Source organism: Perna viridis, chromosome 4 (genome assembly GCF_037379345.1).
Source record: "Perna viridis isolate PV_CMFRI_1.1 ecotype Kerala chromosome 4, ASM3737934v1, whole genome shotgun sequence".
In the NCBI taxonomy this organism is placed as follows: domain Eukaryota; kingdom Metazoa; phylum Mollusca; class Bivalvia; order Mytilida; family Mytilidae; genus Perna; species Perna viridis.
The window spans coordinates 25403465-25421524 of record NC_142448.1 but is presented as its reverse complement, the minus strand read 5'-3'; the positions used below and the strand labels follow the sequence as shown (position 1 = coordinate 25421524).

General features: G+C 35.8%; 2 protein-coding genes across 5 annotated transcripts; one reads left to right on the top strand and one right to left on the bottom strand.

The window, feature by feature from the left end:
• Nucleotides 1-6365: 6365 nt before the first annotated feature.
• Nucleotides 6366-13243, bottom strand: LOC148619465 (kelch-like protein 24). 4 transcript variants are annotated; one of them, XM_088579355.1, is made up of 2 exons: nt 13045-13243; nt 6366-8559 (listed from the first exon to the last, which is right to left on the bottom strand). In XM_088579355.1, the coding sequence occupies exon 2, from the start codon at nt 8548-8550 to the stop codon at nt 6802-6804; it is 1749 nt and encodes a 582-aa protein (XP_088435481.1). In that variant the 5' UTR covers nt 8551-8559; nt 13045-13243; the 3' UTR covers nt 6366-6801. The 4 variants fall into 4 exon arrangements, with proteins under 4 accessions (XP_088435481.1, XP_088435483.1, XP_088435480.1 ...); XM_088579357.1 differs by lacking the exon at nt 13045-13243 and adding an exon at nt 12839-13027; XM_088579354.1 differs by lacking the exon at nt 13045-13243 and adding an exon at nt 12628-12693.
• On the top strand, nt 12639-17993 carry LOC148619464 (uncharacterized). Its single transcript, XM_088579359.1, has 5 exons — nt 12639-12788; nt 13907-13949; nt 15039-15095; nt 15659-15888; nt 16509-17993. Exons 1-5 carry the CDS (start codon nt 12699-12701, stop codon nt 16533-16535), a joined length of 447 nt encoding a protein of 148 aa, XP_088435485.1. The 5' UTR covers nt 12639-12698; the 3' UTR covers nt 16536-17993.
• The last annotated feature ends 67 nt before the right edge of the window (nt 17994-18060 follow it).

The window sequence follows — 18060 nt, the reverse complement described above, 5'->3', positions numbered from 1 at the left end:
TCTTTGTCCCTATTACATTCTTTGATTTCCGCTAGAATCTTGGTTCCCTTGATTACTCTTTCAAGTAAGGAGGAATAATTTCAAAATTGATACATACAAAAAAAACGTTGTATGGAAGAAGGTAGAGTGGCAGAATTTCTGCTTTTTGTCAACTGTTTTACATCTCAGAATCAAAATGTGAATGTTGCATTTCGATTTATTCTAAGTAAATATTCATTTTGAAAGGTCATCATTATATATATTATTTATTGTAGTAAAAGTGTGGACACAGATTGTCCGAGGGGCAAATATGGACTATGACTGGTATTGCCCAAAGAGCAAATTCGTTTTGTCTAGTTTATGTTTGCATAGGCCAGAAAACAAAATGTGGTATTTAACAGCAACTGACGCCTGGTTGAGGGGGCTGGAGCACAGTTAAATCTTTGTACTCTAAAACATAAAAAATGTAAAATCCCATAACCCAGTAAAATACGTCCTCTATGACAGCTTCATTAACTGCATGGTTGAACCTTGAAAAAATAGGAGCAAGTACACAGGCCTTTGGGACCAGGATTTTCTTTCGATCACAAAAATATCAGTGAATCATTTTGTTTCCATATTTGAGTTATTATATGTGTTGTCAGACATGTCATCATGCTATTGAATGCTGTTTATACTATGACCAGTTTTTCTTCTATCTCCTTCTCTAACGTTAAAGCCCCAACCCCCAAAATGGCACCTTGAAGTACAATCTCAAAAAAGATCAAGTTACTTTTACCTGGTACTTCAGGAAAATTCTGGTTTCTGGCCCATCATTCTTTAAAGGTTCAAAACCAGTCTAACCTTAGTGGTATAGAAAATTGTAGAACAATATCAGAGACATTTTCCTTTACTTGCGTTATATGTATATAGTACAATTCTATGAAATGCTAGCTTTTGACCCTAATGGTTGAGGTCATATCCCCCCAAAATCAATACCAACCTTCGTTTTGGATTTGAGAACTTCAGCAACCAACTAATACTTATATTGCATGTAATTATCTCACGAAACTAAATGTCTATGGACATGTATTGACAATAGAGAACAGTGTCATATCATTATGTGACAGCAATTTTTTAGGTCGAATAAAACACAACCAATTAAATTCTATCAAAATTGGTGGAAGGTTATTTATATAGTTGTGTGTCGTGTGAACAACGACAGGGTTCTTCAACGTTTACCTTGAAAACGTTGCATAATACTTGCAGTACATACTGTACCTATATGTAAAGATAGGAAACCCTTTCAGTTGATAATATGATTCCTATGATAGGACAATATACAAATGTAGATATGGATATAACAAAAGTGTCCAGTGTACTAGGATAGGTCTCTGTAAATAGAAAAAAATTCTGCTGGAACAAAAAAGAGGCTCCCAGGAGCCTGAACCGCTCACCTGCTTAAATCTTTTGCCTTTCAAGGAATTGCCTGACAATTTTGACTCAAACAAACTTTAGTAGGAATTATCATATGGATCAGTTCAGCAAATGAAAGTTTCTATCTATCAAAGTTTTCAAGATACTGGCTGAAAATTGTAAAAAACAAATTAAGACTTTTGTAGGTCTGATGATGAAGATCATTCAGACAATTGATAGAATTCTGCTAAACCTAACGATTTTTGTGATATATGCGAAGAACTTCTGTCTGACCCCTGTGTTTTATTTTTAGTTACAGCGGCCATGTTTTTCGATGGATCAAAAAATCCCCACATCAGTTCTATGCAGAACACCCTAAGGAACATTCGTACCAAGTTTGATTCTGATTAGTCTAGTAGTTTCAGAGGAGAAGATTTTTGAAAGAAATAACATTAAAAAGGAAAAAACGTTGAAAAGGGCAGCAACTCAAACACGGCTTAACATATTTTAAATTTAAAATGAGAACCATATCCTTTTACAGACATGCAACGGTAATTATCTTCATTATATACATAATTATACGTATAATTCCTTACGTTTCAAACTTTCATTAAAATCTATCGACCGATTTTGGGAGGAATGTGAACACGATAAACGCATATGTTATGTTATCTCCCCTTACAGCAAATTCGACCAAAAATCATTAAAACCTTCTGGGTGGTCAAAAGAGAAATTGAGCTAATAAGATGGTACAATCATGCAAACAAAACATGATCCTAGAGAGGAAGACAACCTCGTTTCTTCTCACACGTGCCAATTACAATTTGTTGAAGATCCACACCTGATGGTAGATGTTTCGTGCATTTCAGGATGAGATCTATTTCATTAGTCTTATACACTAGGCCGATTTTTGATGTGCAACCTGGCAGAAGCGATCAGAATTGTCAAGACTTTCCTACTGCTTAAGTAATTTTAATGTTTGTAAAATGACAGAGTAAATTCTGTTTTTCACTTAACAAGGCATTCCCATCAATACTGGTCTGATTTCGAGCCAACTACCTAACTTTGCTTGGGGCTGCGTAGTTGTAGATACAAAGCATTTACTATAATGTTCATCATCACCTTTCGACAAATACGGCTTCAATTTCACCACTATTTTTTACCCGACTACAGACAAACCGGTGTATCTAGAAGAACTTCGAGAAATATCATCCCCTAGATATGAGAAAGTTGCATCCATTTTATGTAAAATTATATTAAAAACTTGCCTGACTTTGATGTTCTGCAGAGAGGGTGAAAATGGACTGTTTTGAGATGTTCCCTATGAATTAAAGGTAAACTCTATTCACATTGACATGCGGGTCAATGGAAGGACAATAGCCACCTATATACAATAGGTGATTTACACAGAGTAAATGATTGGACCAGATCAAGTAAAAATCAGGTGTTATTTATTTTTGCACTCTGCAGAATTGAAAAAAATTAACACTGCAAAAGTGGGGTCAGTTTTTGATATAATTTTACATAAACTTGATGTAAGTTTTTCATATTTCGGGGATGCTATGTTTTAAAAGTTCTCTACCTAAAACAGGTTTGTCCGTAGTCAGAAGGAAAATAGTGGTGGAATATACCCTTTTGTGGTAAATTGATGAACATGCTCAAGATACACTTCCACGAGGTAGGGCTTAGGTAGAACGAAAGAATTTTTCTCGCGGAAATGAATATTGAGCATGCTCTGTGCATACTTGTCAACTATCCCACAAATAAAAACTGACAATGCACATACTCCTACAACGTAAGAGGTTTGAATTCCGTTCCTCCGTACCCCAACCTCTTACCACCGTTCCTTAAAATCGGTAGAATTATAGTAAACTATTTTCCATTTAAAACGTTTTACACAGTTTCCTTACCATTACACGGGAGAAGGTGACTAAACTAAAGAGAAACAATGGCCTACCTGATGAGAAAATCCAGCAATCCTGGAAGTCCTTTGTAAAAGTAGTTAAAATGAACTTCATATTTCTTTTTTTAGTTGTTGAGTGTGTAATTCCGATCGATAAAATTACGGATTTTAAAAATTTGCGAAACAAACATATCGAATTAACCAATGAATTGCCTTTACCAACTAGACCCCAAAGAACTTGAGATAAAGGATACTACCGACACTGTAAGGTCAGCCTCATATCTTGACCTACACTTAGAAATCGATGGTCATGGAAAACTACTGACCAAACTTTACGACAAACGTGATGACTTTTCATTCAGAATTGTCAACTTTCCTTTCATCTGTGGCAACATCCCTTCAGCACCTGCGTATGGAGTGTTCATATCACAACTCATACGTTTTGCCAGAGCTTACCGAAACTACGCAGACTTTTTGTATCGCGCTAGAACTCTAACAAATAGGCTTCTGGAACAGGGTTATATTGCTACAAGATTGAAGTCATCACTACAGAAGTTTTATGGTCCTCATCATGAACTCGTGGATTGTTGTGGTGTATCCATCTGCACCATGAAAACTGATTTATTCGACGGGTCATAGTTTTCCTTTCCTCGTTTGTCTGCCCTGGACATGACTTTTTATGAGCAACTCGGTGGATGTTTCTAGAAAAGCAGAGGACGCTTACCCTACCGGCGTACCTGGTCCATGCTCCCAGTTTTTAGTGGAGTCGATCCGAGTTGCTCATTTGCTTTTGTTACTTTGTACGTATGATTTTAGTTACTTTATGTTCTTTGTTGTGTATGTATGTTTTCCATGTCTTGTCTTTGACCCTGGATTGCATTCTTTTGATTACCGCTATAACCTTGGTTCCCTTGATTACTCTTTGAGTTCGTTTTGTCAAAAATACATTGTATTCCGTAAAATTATTGACCTAATTCAAAATTGCTGGTCATTTTGACAACTGTCTTCATTGTAAATGTTTTCTAAGTATTTAACAAATATTTAGGATTTTTATCGTTCGATTACCGGTAGGTTAAACTTCCTTTATGTAAATAAAAGTCATAAAGTATTTTAAAACACGTTTAGCTAATTAACATTTGCGGTGGCTTTCAGTATGTCAGATGCTAGAGGTTAGGATGGCACCAAGTCAAATTATAGCTTGCCAGACAACCTCTAGCATTGCTGGAGTAACCGTGCACCTATGGCTGATTTGTGAAATTGTTATTTCATTCGGTTGAAGTAATGAATTAGAATGAAATTAATTTGTCATTTGTGTAGGGTGGTTGTTACGGTTTACCCATTCTATTAATTTCCCCTTCAAAATATTTTGGGTTCTTGGCGGGCTTCCGTTTATATTATTCATTCAGCACGACGACGTCTTACTGATCGGTTCGGTTAAATTTTCGTTTTGCCACGTACCCATGGATAGAAAACAAGGTGATACTAGCGAAGACGTTTCTCTTCGAGTTTCTTTAAGAGCTGTAAAACAACAAGGTGATATTAACTCTCAGTTAAAACAAGAAGTAGCAGAACTTAACAATGAATTACATGGTTCCGCGGTTTCTGTTGCATCCCAAGTTAAAAAGTTAAAACAAGAACAAGAGTACAAATGGAATTACGAAAGTAATAAGATACAATTTAATCTTAAATCAGAAATTCTCGCTGACCTAAATCAAGTTATTTGTGCTTTAGAGAATACAAAAATCGATTACGCTCAAGAAACAGTGCGTGAAATTGCAGACAAAGTAAAAAAGCGAAATAAGTTGATTAAAATTGCCGATAGCAGTGTGGGCGGTTGGGATACTATAAGACAGTAAGAGTCCAATCCAGTCGCCAGCGATACTGGTGATGAAAATGGAATTAAGAAGGGGTGAGAATAGAGCGCTTCAGCGCAAATTTAAAAACACTAAAAAGATAGCAAGAAACCTAATAATAATCCAGGTCCTTCTCAGTTTTCTAATATTGTAGCAAAAATGCAACAGCAGCCCTTTCGTGAACCCCCAGAATGGTATACCGGTACACCAATCTACTCGGGTATGCCGAGCACGAGTAGTAACAACGCAAGAAGGTTTCAACATGGAGGATGTTATGGATGTGGATCGATGCAGCACTGAAGAAACCGATGCCCCTTCAACCCCAAAGCGGAGGTCAAATCCAAAGCAGAATGAATTTATAAAAGATGAGTATTTTTTAAGTTCTGTAGACAAAAAAATTAATTTGAATTTAACAGATGACTACTTCGAACATGAACAAGGTCAAACCAATATTATTGTTAAAGGTAGATTACGGAAAAATTACGAATTTTGGAAGTCTATAGGTTGCTATGTCTTTATTTTAGACACTATTTTGCATGACTTTATATTTATTCCTTTCACAGATTCTAGGTTATTCGGTGTTTATTCTTAAAGCATTTTTTTGTGTCCGTTGTTTGTGTAATACACAATGATGAGGGGTCGTTACCAGAAGAAGAGGTATTTCAGTAGTGCATTTCAGGAAACGAAGTTCAAAGGGGCATAATTGACAAAATTTGAAGGTCAAACTCCCCGGTAATGTGCACAACTGTATATCGTTACTACAACGCAAATTTCAGTGGTTTGAACGGAGAACTTTATCAGTAGTACAAATTCAGGAAATTATTTTCAAAGGTACATACCTCTCACTATTCAGAAAAAACGGTGTCGCTTTCTGGCCGAAGAGGAGGTCCGCTTTAGTGATAAGTGATTCTCAATAATTTCATCCAAAATATACGAGCAAAAGAATAGGGTCTAATCTACAGGGAAAAATGGGCAAAAACTTCTCCTTCTTTATGCTCACTTCTCCCATTTGTCTTTGACGGGGGAAGGTGGGGGGTTGTAACAGATTGAAAAAAAAAACCAAAAATGTTAACACTGTTATTTTTCAAAGAATATTTACTGTAACTTTTCCTTGTCATTGATGTCTGGAGTAGGCCCTGGGAGCAGCCATCAAGATGTCCATCTTTGGTCTGTCTATGTGATGGCATATCAACGATGCCCTAATTAATTCTGATCAAACAAATTAAAGACCGAAATATCAGCAAAAACGTAGTCTATGACCAATTTATGTAATAATCTCAACTAAGACATAAAGACAATACAATTATAAACGAATTGCATTTTCTAAAAGTAAACTATACTCCACAAAAAATGTTAACGGCCAATATAGAAAATTCAATAAATTTAATTTTATTATCATCAGCATATATGTAAAAAATTCTATAAATTAATCACTATAACAATAAAAGCAAATGACAGTTTAATAACGTTTAAAATCACTGTCGGAATGGTGGAAATCCAAATTTTGAATATTAGGAAAAAAACTAAGTGACCCATAACATTTTTTTGTGGCGTATATAAAAATTAAAATAACATGGAATTAAAATTCAATAACAAAAGAGATCACGTGGATAAGCATATTCTTAAGATAAAGAACACACGAGACTTGACCAATATACATTCGCTTCAATTTTATTTCGAAGATAGTGGCTGAAGATGTTTCTTATTTATCACGGTCTTAACACATCCAAAGCCAGAAGCTTTTTGTGGAAGAAAATCAGCAGTTACAGATGATGTTGATGTTAAAAGGTCAAAGGTAATGCAATCTCCGAAGGAATGGTCAGAATCCATACCACCAAGAACAATAATTGAGTTCTTCTTAAGTACTGCACCAAAGCTATAGCGATCAAAATACTGTATCTTCCCTGTTTCTTCAGTAGATCCGTCGGAATTAAAAACTATAATAACACCATCAGGGCAAACAAGGTATATTTTATGTTCATGGGCAATTGCAGAAGACAACCTGCAATAGACCGGAAGCTCACAAACAACGGTGCACGTTTTAAGTCGTGTATCAAAGCACTGAACAACTTTTGTGTCAAAGTCCTCGCTCGTTACTCCCCCGAATAGATATATTTTCTCCTTGTCGACGGCAACCGAAGCAGATCTAACAGCAAGTGCTAGATATCCAGCATCTTCCCATGTTCCAGTGGTAATACCGTACTGCTCAATACTCATTAACGTTTTGAAGTCATCTTCATTATTGTCATCATACCCACCTAATACATACACAAACTCTCCCACAGCTACCATGGCGTGCCGTCTCCGACCTAACAACATCGGTTCGCAATACACCCATTTGTTTTGTGTGCTAATAAAGCATATCATAGCATTCATTTTTGTGCTGCCTCCAGATATGTATATTGCATTACCATAGGAGCACGTCGCAAATTCTACTCCTGGGTCATACGGCATAGGTGCTAAAGAAAACCATTTGCATTGTTTATTACTGAAACATAAGACTTCCTGTGTTGTTTTTGAGTCTTCATCAGCTCCACCGACGCAGACAACAACCTCTTCAAACTCTCCATAATTCCTAAATCTCATTCTAGGTGAAACGAATTCTTGGCGCCTAGCAGGCAGCAGGTGGTACCGTTTGGCTTCTTCTAAGAAATCACGACAAGACTCGTTAGTTTTCACGAGCTTATTGTGTTCAAGTGTATCTAATAAATATTCAGGCTGAATAAGCGGTAAACGTAGTTTCTCAAAGATTTTTGGAAGCTCTTTGGATCGATCATCAACATCACTCTGAATCCATCTCATGACAGCCTCACATACTATTTCTTCACTTTTTACATTCAGATTGTTATTGTCGATAATTTGTAGAAGTTCATCACAATCAATAGCGAGAAAATCGTCAGTTTTCCATATCATTTCAAAATAATGCAAAATGAACTGAAAAGCTCGTTCCGCCAGACATGAACACCCATGTCCTTGGGCCAGCTTCCATGCACCAATAGAGTTGTCCGGGTCTAGTTTACCCATCATGTACTCCTCACACCTTTCTTGCAAGCACTTGATCTGGAGCATGACTGACGCCTGTAGTAAAGAATCGACATTTTCAGTATCAATGACATCCTGGCCACCGTAGATGAACTTTAGAATTTTCTCAAATGTTCCACTATCTACGTTTTGCAGGTGCACGAGCCCATCTTGACACTCTTTCATTCCCGATGCAAACATGGCACTGAAGTATGGGGACATTATTGATAGGACGATACGATGACAATGAAAGGTTTTATCGTGAACATTAATCTGAATGTCTGTAAAATCGTGGTTGTTAAACATCAGTGACAAGCCATGACATATTTCCCTGTGATACCGGACACGCCATGCTTCAGAAGCATCTTCCGCCCAGGATACGCCGTTATTTTCAGTCATCTTCAATGTCTAAAATTCAGAAGTAAAACAATTCAATTTTGTTTCAAGCAAGTATAAAGTTAAAATGTCATCAACTATCCATAGAGCTTAACACTATGTCATGTCGACGTTTTTTTCGGTACTTAGTGCGTTTACGGACAAAAGGACATTCTCCAATTCACATATTGATATTGGGAGCATGCAAGTCCATATGAAAAAATAACAATGTACCACTATGTGATTGTGTCCCCCACACAACATTGCGTTTTTTTTTAATTTGTTATTTTTTTTGTATGTTAAAGCATAAAAAATGTCGAAAAGGAATATAATTGGTTTAAACATATTTTATTCGGAAGTAGTTTGATTACAATAAATTACGAAACATAATAGTAATAAGACAAGGATTCGGAAACAAGCATAGCTTATACAAAGTCCGTCTCCTTATAAAAATGACAATTTGGTTAGCACATATGTTCTATTGCACGCTCACATGTTGGAGAATATGATATGTGGCGAGAAGAAAATAAAGTATTTAGGAAAAAAAAAGAGAAAAAAGGGATGAAATGCATTTATAGGTAATTGATTAGTTAGGTTTTCACAAACTGTTTACTGTCTACTATACACTTTTGCACATTTGTAAATATATATATATTGTTCTAAAGTTAGAGCATCCGATCCATGAAACAAAATTTTGGGAGTTAACGGGATAGGTAAATCTAACGACAATATATGTGTCTGGCGAATAGCTGCATACTTGTTACAGTGCAGAAGATAATGGGCTGACGTTTCAGATATAGAAGTATGTTGGGCATTTTACGTTCTGAACTTTCAAATAGTTCTTGAATGTTTCTAACGACGAGGCCTTACGATTGTCGAGAGGCAAGTTGTGCCATAATTTGACACTTGAAGGTAAAAAGTAACCAGAACAGATATTGGTTCTCGTATTTCGGCCACGTTGTGGGAATGTCGAGTAAAATGATGATGCAGGTCCGAAACCGTGTCTGGTATCAAGTTACAAAGATAGTCAGGAGCATTCTTATGCACCATTTTATGAATCATTTTATGATTCTTTCTACGATCTGCGAGCTTTTCCCACCCTGTCTCAACGTATAATTTTGCTACAGAAATTAGTTTAGTCCCACCCGTTACTATTCGCATGGCCTCGATTTGCACACTCTCGACTTTTTAAGACAAATATTCTATATTGTTGTCCCAAATGACGTCGCCATATACCAATAGTGCTCTTACGTACGAGAATTTTTTTCGAGTGTAAATCTATCAAAACCTAATCTCAAGCGACGAAGTGCATTTACATGGGCAAATGCTTTTTTGACAATATTGTCGATGTGATTATGCCACGAGCCGTTATCTGAAAATGTTATACCCAAATGCTTATGGCTTGTCACTTCCTGTATGTCGTGATTATTCATCTTTAATACCGGATATACCATTCGTGTAGACTTGCGCGAAAAAAGCATCGTCTCGGATTTCTGTGGATTAAATTTTACAAGCCAAGTTGTCCACTAATGAATTTTTGCAAGGTATTTATTTAAGATATTCGCGGCGATAGCAGGCGAATCGACGGTTACAAATAGGCTAGTATCGTCAGCAAATAACTTAATAGTCGCATCTATGTCTACAACGATGTCGTTTATAAATATAATAAATAACAGAAGCCCTAAAATCGAACCTTGAGGTACGCCGGCATTTATGGGTGTCCATTCGGAGAGACCTCCATTCAAACAAATGCGTTGAGTTCTACCGCTCAAATAACTCTTAAACCAATCCAACAGTTTTCCTGAAATACCGTGGTTCCTTAGTTTAAATAAAAGACCAGTGTACCATACGCGATCGAATGCTTTGCTTATGTCACAAAATACTACTCTGACTTCCTTCCCACTACCCAAAGCCTTACCAAAAGTATTCGATATATCAACTAGCTGGTTTATAGCCGAATCGTCTCGTGAAAATCCATATTGGTGAGCAGTTATAACATTGTGGCGTAAGAGGAAGTTATGTACATATTTATAGACGCACCTTACCATACACTTCGGAATAATATTCAACAGCGAGATCGGTCTGTAGTTTTTAACCTCGTTAGCATTTCCGTTCTTAAAAACCGGAGTAACGTTTGCTTTTTTCCAATCTGTTGGAAAAATTGCATTAGTCAACGACAAATTAAAGAGTCTACATAACTGCGTTTTTGAAACTGGGGCACCATTTATAAGGTCAGGACAGCAAGCCTTACTGGTGTTCAAATTGAGCAAGATATCCACAACGTCCGTCTCTGAGATATATATATTATCGAGCGTAGTATCCGCTAAGATACGGTTAGGAAGAACAGAAGCAGAGTTATCTAGCACGGTTTGCAAAGCAAAAAACCGATTGTATTCGTTTGCCTTTCCGTTATCATCGAAGATAAGCACATCATTTTTTAACAAAAGGGGATGCCGACACTCTATCTCTTCATTCCAGAAATCTGGTTACAGATTTTCCACTAGTTTTTGGTCGTTGGTTTGCTAACCAAATGGTACTAAATCTGAACTACTGGTTATTATCAAATCAATGATAGACGACGAATACTCGGTGAAATTTGTTGGCTCATCGATCATCTGCTCCTATCTTTTCGAAATGGTTTTTGGTAATTGAGGAGCACGATCTAGCCATGTGTATGTGTCGTTTAACCAAGTTTCAGTAAAGGAAAGATTGTTTGTTTGTTTGTTTGTTGGGGTTTAATGCCCGAGCAGCAATATTTCAGCTATATTCAGGCGATGAACATGAAGTGAATGAAAAAATGAACATGAAATGATGACGAAATGAAAAATGGGATGGGACACAAGGATAAAGGGGTCGACAAATTTTGATTGCCATTGGAAATTGGGAAAGGTGGGTAGGGTCTGACAATTTAGCCTCCTGTAGCGGAGCCCTATGGTTCCTACTCCGGGAGAATACCACAGTAGGGTTCTTTAACGTGCGAGGAACGTGGCATCTTTCCCAACATGGTGCACCACTATGGTTTGTTGTCAGGTTTTCCGTATTATAGCCTGACAATCCCAGCATGTATCACGCCATGGGTACCCCATTCCACCACCTGGGGCACACAACCAAGTTGCTCTGTGGGCAGAGCGCCCTAGCCCCCGGCTAGGGTTCTGAGCACTATTTAGTCGCCGTAAAGGAAAGTAGATCACACTCGCCAAATTCGGCTGCAACTAAGTCTAATTTTGTTATTAGACTTTGGACGCTCAAATATAAAAATGAAACCGAGTTGGAAAGTAAATCGTGTAAACTAGGAATATAATTGAAGACATAGTCCGGCTAATTTCTTACTTAGTATATATTATACTATTAAGAGGCTGTCCGTGTAAAAATCAGGCAGATGGCACAGGGTATTTTTTTTGTTCCAGTGTAGTTTATATCATATAGTATATTTTTTTTCAAATCGACAATTACTGGATGGCTCGAGAACGATTTTAAAGTTCCCTAGCAAAGCCACCAAATTCTGCACAAAATTAAAGAGTTGTCTATCTCTTTTTTAATGGATTGCAATATATTCAATGTATATTTTTCTCTTTAACCGAACTGCATTTAAATCAAAAACAACATAGGATGTATTTGTGATATATGAAACGAATGGAATTTTTTGTTGAAATTAAAATGTGTCATGTGCAACCCACTGCTTGGTTTTTGCATGGACATCCTCTTAAAACAATTTAATGGACTGTATTAATCATTATAATTCCACTTTTTTCACATAATATTAATTTGAGAAAAAAAAGATCCCGTAAATATGTCAGTCAATCACTGTTTTCACAGTTTGGTCTATTGAATTAGTGTGTTCTCTTGTGTTCCCATATGACCTACTAAGTTAAGTAATCTAATATTCAGATAAACCATTTAAATAACAAACTTCTCTTTTATTATGCGGTTACTTTCGATTTGTTTACGTTAGAGACATGCGTAAGGTTGCATTACCAAAAGTCACTGTTTGTCAACAAACTATTACATATTCGTTTCAGTTTTTGTAGCAATTACCAACAAAACTATACACTGTAGTTATTTTAACAATGTAATCATCATTTTAAGATAATGTATACTTACAAATTTAGACATGACAAATCCATTGTAAAGGGGAATAATTCGGTTTGCCAATATTGTCATGTGATCATCACATGACATATCCGGGTACAATTTGTTTTAGTATGGATGTAAAGGAATTTCTTAAATCACTAGTTTTGTTTGCCTTTCCATTAATTGTCAAAGTAAGTAAGAAAAATCATAAATAAGAATGATTCAAACTTGGTTTACTCACCTTTATGGTGTCATTTTCGGCAAAATTGTTTAAAACTGCCACAGTAACACTCTCAGCACGAGAACAAAATCATTTAAATGTGATAAACAATCAAGAAAAAGATAGGATTTCAATGAACAGGAGATACATTTATAAAGGTGTCGACTATATAGATTTCTAAGGTTGTGTGAACCATATATATCCTGTACAGTTAGGGTCGTAATTACCTTCTGCTTCGTGCATGGTTTCAATTTTGTGTCTTCATTTTTACTTCCTTAAATAAGTGTGATGACATCATTACAAAGTTCAAAATGTGTTGAATTTCAAATTCTTAGGACATATACTTAGGTATGACATATGTAATATGACCCCAGGTAATCTTGACAAGTATATTTACGCAAGCCAACGGCAAAATAATATGTTTAAATTAACCTGGTTTAGACACGGTTCGAGTAAGATATTAAGTCGGACATGAGCTAGTTTTGTCATCATTAAAAAAACTCCGTTGTGTTTTCCGAATAAAATTTTTCTACTGTTTTAATATTACTTACTGACACCAACTTATCTACATTTTACGTTAAATCCTGTATTTTTATTAATTGAAAGTAATAAGGGGTAATGTTGGCTTTCTCAATTCAAAATTAATCTACAATATTTAAACCATAGAAGCAGTAACTTGAAATCAATAAAATATAGAAAACCATCGTCTCACAATCTTCTCAAAAGACCTTTTAAATCCAACTAGACAATGTAACAATTGAACTAAATTACGAATCGAAGACTAATAGTGGTTCAATATTTCACCAAATAACAAAATATAATAACAAAATATACAACCGACCATATTTCTTTGTCTTAAGATCACCCATCGCCAGAAAGCGGTCCGGAACAACGCCAGTTTTGACACGACATTCAAATAAAACGTCGCATTAAAGCAAGCATTAAAGATAAGTGGCAGACCTGCTTGGGCTTTCCCAGTCGTTTTTCTCGTGTGTTGGGCCCTTTTGAGTGATTATCATAAGAGTAATAATTAAGAAGTATTTTCTGGTTTTAATGACGATAAATTTGAAAACATATGTTCTCTTTCAGGGGGAAACGTTATGCCCAAAAGAAACATGCTGGGACGATGATAGTAAGTTTATGTTATAATTAGTGTAGGTCTACTAATATTTTGCAGTGCGAGTTAGCTAGATACGGCCAATATTTACGGAACCTGTCATGAACGTAAATTAGCGAAATATATTTGCATGTTAGCACGTTTATATTTTGGTGTAAGTTAGTCGTTCTAGACTAAGTCTTCTTAAAGATTCGCCGAAAATTAATATTTCTTAGGCCTGCATTTTTTTAATTTGGAGGTTGTGGTTGGTCCATAATATACACTTAGATTTCTCTCTCTTTCAGAGGGGTACACAACGCCTAAGGGCAGTAACTCTGTAAAAATCAGCAAAACATTTCATTTTATGATTCTGACGTTTTGTCGATGATTGGTTGATTGATTGATTGATTGTTGCACAAGCAGCAATATTTCAGCTATATTCAATTGATGAACATGAAATGGGTGATAAAATGAACATGAAATGATGATGAAATAAAAAATGGGATGGGACACAAGGATAATAGGATCGAAAAATTTTGATTGCCACTGGAAATAGGGAGAGGTGTGTAGATTCGGGCAATGTAGCCTCCTGTGGCGGAGCACAAAGATTCCTACTCCGGTAGAATACCATAGCAGGGTTCTTTAACTTGCGTCTCTCCCAACACGGTGCACCACTATTGTTTGTGGTCAGGTTTTCATGTAGCATGCCAGGGGTACCCCATTCCACCACCTGGGAACCACAACCCAGTTTCTCTGTGGGGAGCGCCATAGCCCCTGGCCAGGGTTCTGAGCGCTATTTAATCGCCTTTTACGACGAGCTTAGCTCTGCTGCGGACACCCGGACCTGCACGGAGGTTTTGTTGATGAAGCTACTATGTTCATTAAAATTATTCCCATGTATGAAACATGAAAAATTTCTTGAAATTTATATATTTTGCGTATTTGTCAAAAAAAACATATACCGGGTAAAATTTGAAGAAATTCAAAGTACTTTAAAATACTTTTAAGAAAAGATGTTAGATTACCCCCTTATGGGTTTATTTCCTAATACTATTAGTTTAAGATTCAGACATGTTATACGTGTAATTACTTCATTGTCTACATACAGTTGATTTTTCGTTTCAGGTTATTGTTGCGATGGATATTGTTGCAGAGAATATACCAGTGTTTTCGAACTTTGGTGTAAGTATATTGTGCACAGTGGTAGATCAAGAAATTCTGAAAAGGTTGAGGGGACAGTTTACTGGCCTGTCCAGTGATTTCAAATGATTGTTGTTTTATTCAAGCAGAAATTTCGAGCATATAATGAGGCCCTGGTTCCTCCTTGGACCCGCCTGTGGTGCATTGCAATACAATTTGATCAATCTGTTCTACATGAATTTTACTCAATCTTAACACTGCACTTTAATAGTACTTGTTTGCATGCACAAGGCAAATTATTCGGACTGTGTTGAATATTTTCAGGACATTTCTAATATTGAATGGGTACATTTACTTATACATCCATAAATGTTCCAAACATATACGTTTTTCCGCGAACGAAAATTCCTGGAACCAGAATTGGCGTCACCCTTGATTAATTGCATTAAATGTTCTCCTCGTGCGACTCATTGTGTGGCTGATTGTTCGGTGTTTGTTTTACAGAAAATTACTAGTCGATAGAAAATTCAATTATTGCTCGAACAAGTATCTAACTTCGTGTAGGCACACGATACGAATATAGTTTATCTTCATTTATTTTGCAGGGTTCTGGTTTATTTGGGTGGTTATATTTTTGTTGGTAGTAAGCTGTGGAATCTGCATCAGGAGGCGAAGAGCAGCTGCAAGAGCGCGATACATAAGAGTAGCACAGGTGCCTCCAACTTCAAGTTACAACACCATAGTTACCAACCAATACACACACGTACAAGCTCCCAGATACCATGAACAGCCAACTGCCCCGGTATATCCCGGGTACCAACAAACCCAAATTCCGGTATTTTTATGTTTACTAATTAATCAAAATTAAGATAAGTTTTTGACAATAGCTTAACGCACTCACTTGAATTTTTTAACAAGAGTTGTGCATTAGAACAACTGATTTATCCCTGTCGCCATTATTATAAATGAGAGGCTTGTCTAAGTAATTTTGGAAATGCATTTTATAAAAAAAAACTCGTGCTGACATTTTCTGACTATTGCAATTAAGGATTTGATCCCAGTGCCCTTACTTTCACTAAAATACAGTGTTCGCATTTCCAAATGGCATTTATCCCCCATATATGTCCAGGATTGTTGAACAAAATCTTTATAAATTTACATATAAGAATGGAGAAGATCGAGTAAAAGTAGAGAAAGAGCATGCAAAAATAACTCTGTATATTCTGTTGGTACACCAATCTAACTGAAAATTTTCTTTTCAATCACTGCATGTAAAAGCACTCCATTCTACTTTCTGGTCAGATTATCTCTCTTACCAGACAATCAGATTTCAGCTTTCATCATTTTAAAAAGGTTTTTGAAAAAAAGTAGAATTTGGTTTCGATAATATAGTTCTTATATGCAGCGGCTTTATGGAACAGATAGTAGGACTTATTCTAATATATTATCTTTCAGAAACAACCTCCACCACCATACCAGTGAGAAAGAATTGTATTGTCATTTTGTGACTTATAAACATTTTGTTAAGATATTCATCGTTGAATCGATCCACTTATTTTCAGACAATTATTTTATAAATCTTGTACACTGTACAGAACCTTCAGTATAAAACCAATTGTACCAAATTATCACTAAAGGACGGTCTCCAGTGATAATCTGCAGGTTACCTGTGGACTCGATATCACATGCTAATAAGTTTTGAGTGCGTTATTATGCCCCTGTCAGCTGTAAAATAAAAAATGAAAGCATTTCATGTTGTATAAATGAAGTTAATCAAAAGAAAATATCAAGAGAAAGGTTATTTTTATTAAAGTTTCAAAAGTTTAAAAAATGTAAAAACGAGTCAGAACAAGCCGAACACTTCGTCAATTTATCTATTACACTCACGTGCATAATTTCAGTCCATTATCTGCAAGCGTTTAGAAATTTAAATTCGTCTACCACCCCAAATAAAAAAGTCTTGCCCACTTTTCTTGGCCTTTAATCAGATTTACACCAATACCATGAAATCCTTGATCAACCACTACGCAAAGCTGGTAGAGGAATATGAAATACACTAAGAAACTTATTATTTGCAGTATTTGAATACTTTCAAAATGATTGATAGTGCATAGTCTGCAAATACTACAGTTGGAACTATTCTCCTGTAAGCCTGTCTTTTAACTGACTTGGATAAGGAACTTTTATATTTCTCTAAAAATACAATTTGAATAAAACTTCTTCCATACAGAAGGGACTAGAATAATGTAAACATGTGCAAGATAAATCACCTCTACAACTGTATCATTTGTAGTGTCTGAATTTTATGGTTAACGAGTAACTTTTTATCAAAAAAAGCTGAATTGTATGCCCATTTCAAATAAATGATTCAACGTGAACGGAACTTCCAAATTTTCACAGTTGATAATATTGAGAGGATCATATCATGGACATAGTGCGTTAAATATACCAATAAAATGAAGAGAATGTGATTGGTGAAAGATAATCATATTTTATATCTCGCTTAATATGAAATTTTATGCTGAAAAATTGACTGTATAACCGTTAGTTTCCGATTCTGTTAATCCTGTGCATGCGGTAGCGTTAGGAAAAATTGCCCAAGTATCAGTTTCCTCAGTATAAAGGTGTTTCCAATAAATGGTCATTTAGCTTATTTTATGTGGTTAATTTAAAAAAAAAAAAAAAAAGCAATTCAAAATTAGGTTTGTATTACTTATGGTCTTACCAGAGTGTCGCATGTGTACTTAACGTCTGTATTTGACAATTGTGAAAATTATCCACGACTAATCATAGTGTTACATGGGTCTTTAGTATAGAGATTGGAGATCGGTCGAGAAGTAAAACACACCGTCTACTTAATGTTGTATTGACCTACCTTCTATATATTTGAAATGTTGATCATTGAAATATTTATTTTGACAATAAAACGTTTTCTCATGATGTGTTAAGTGTTATAAATGAAGTGCACTGGCTTTAACAATAAGAATTTCACCTAAGAAATACCATC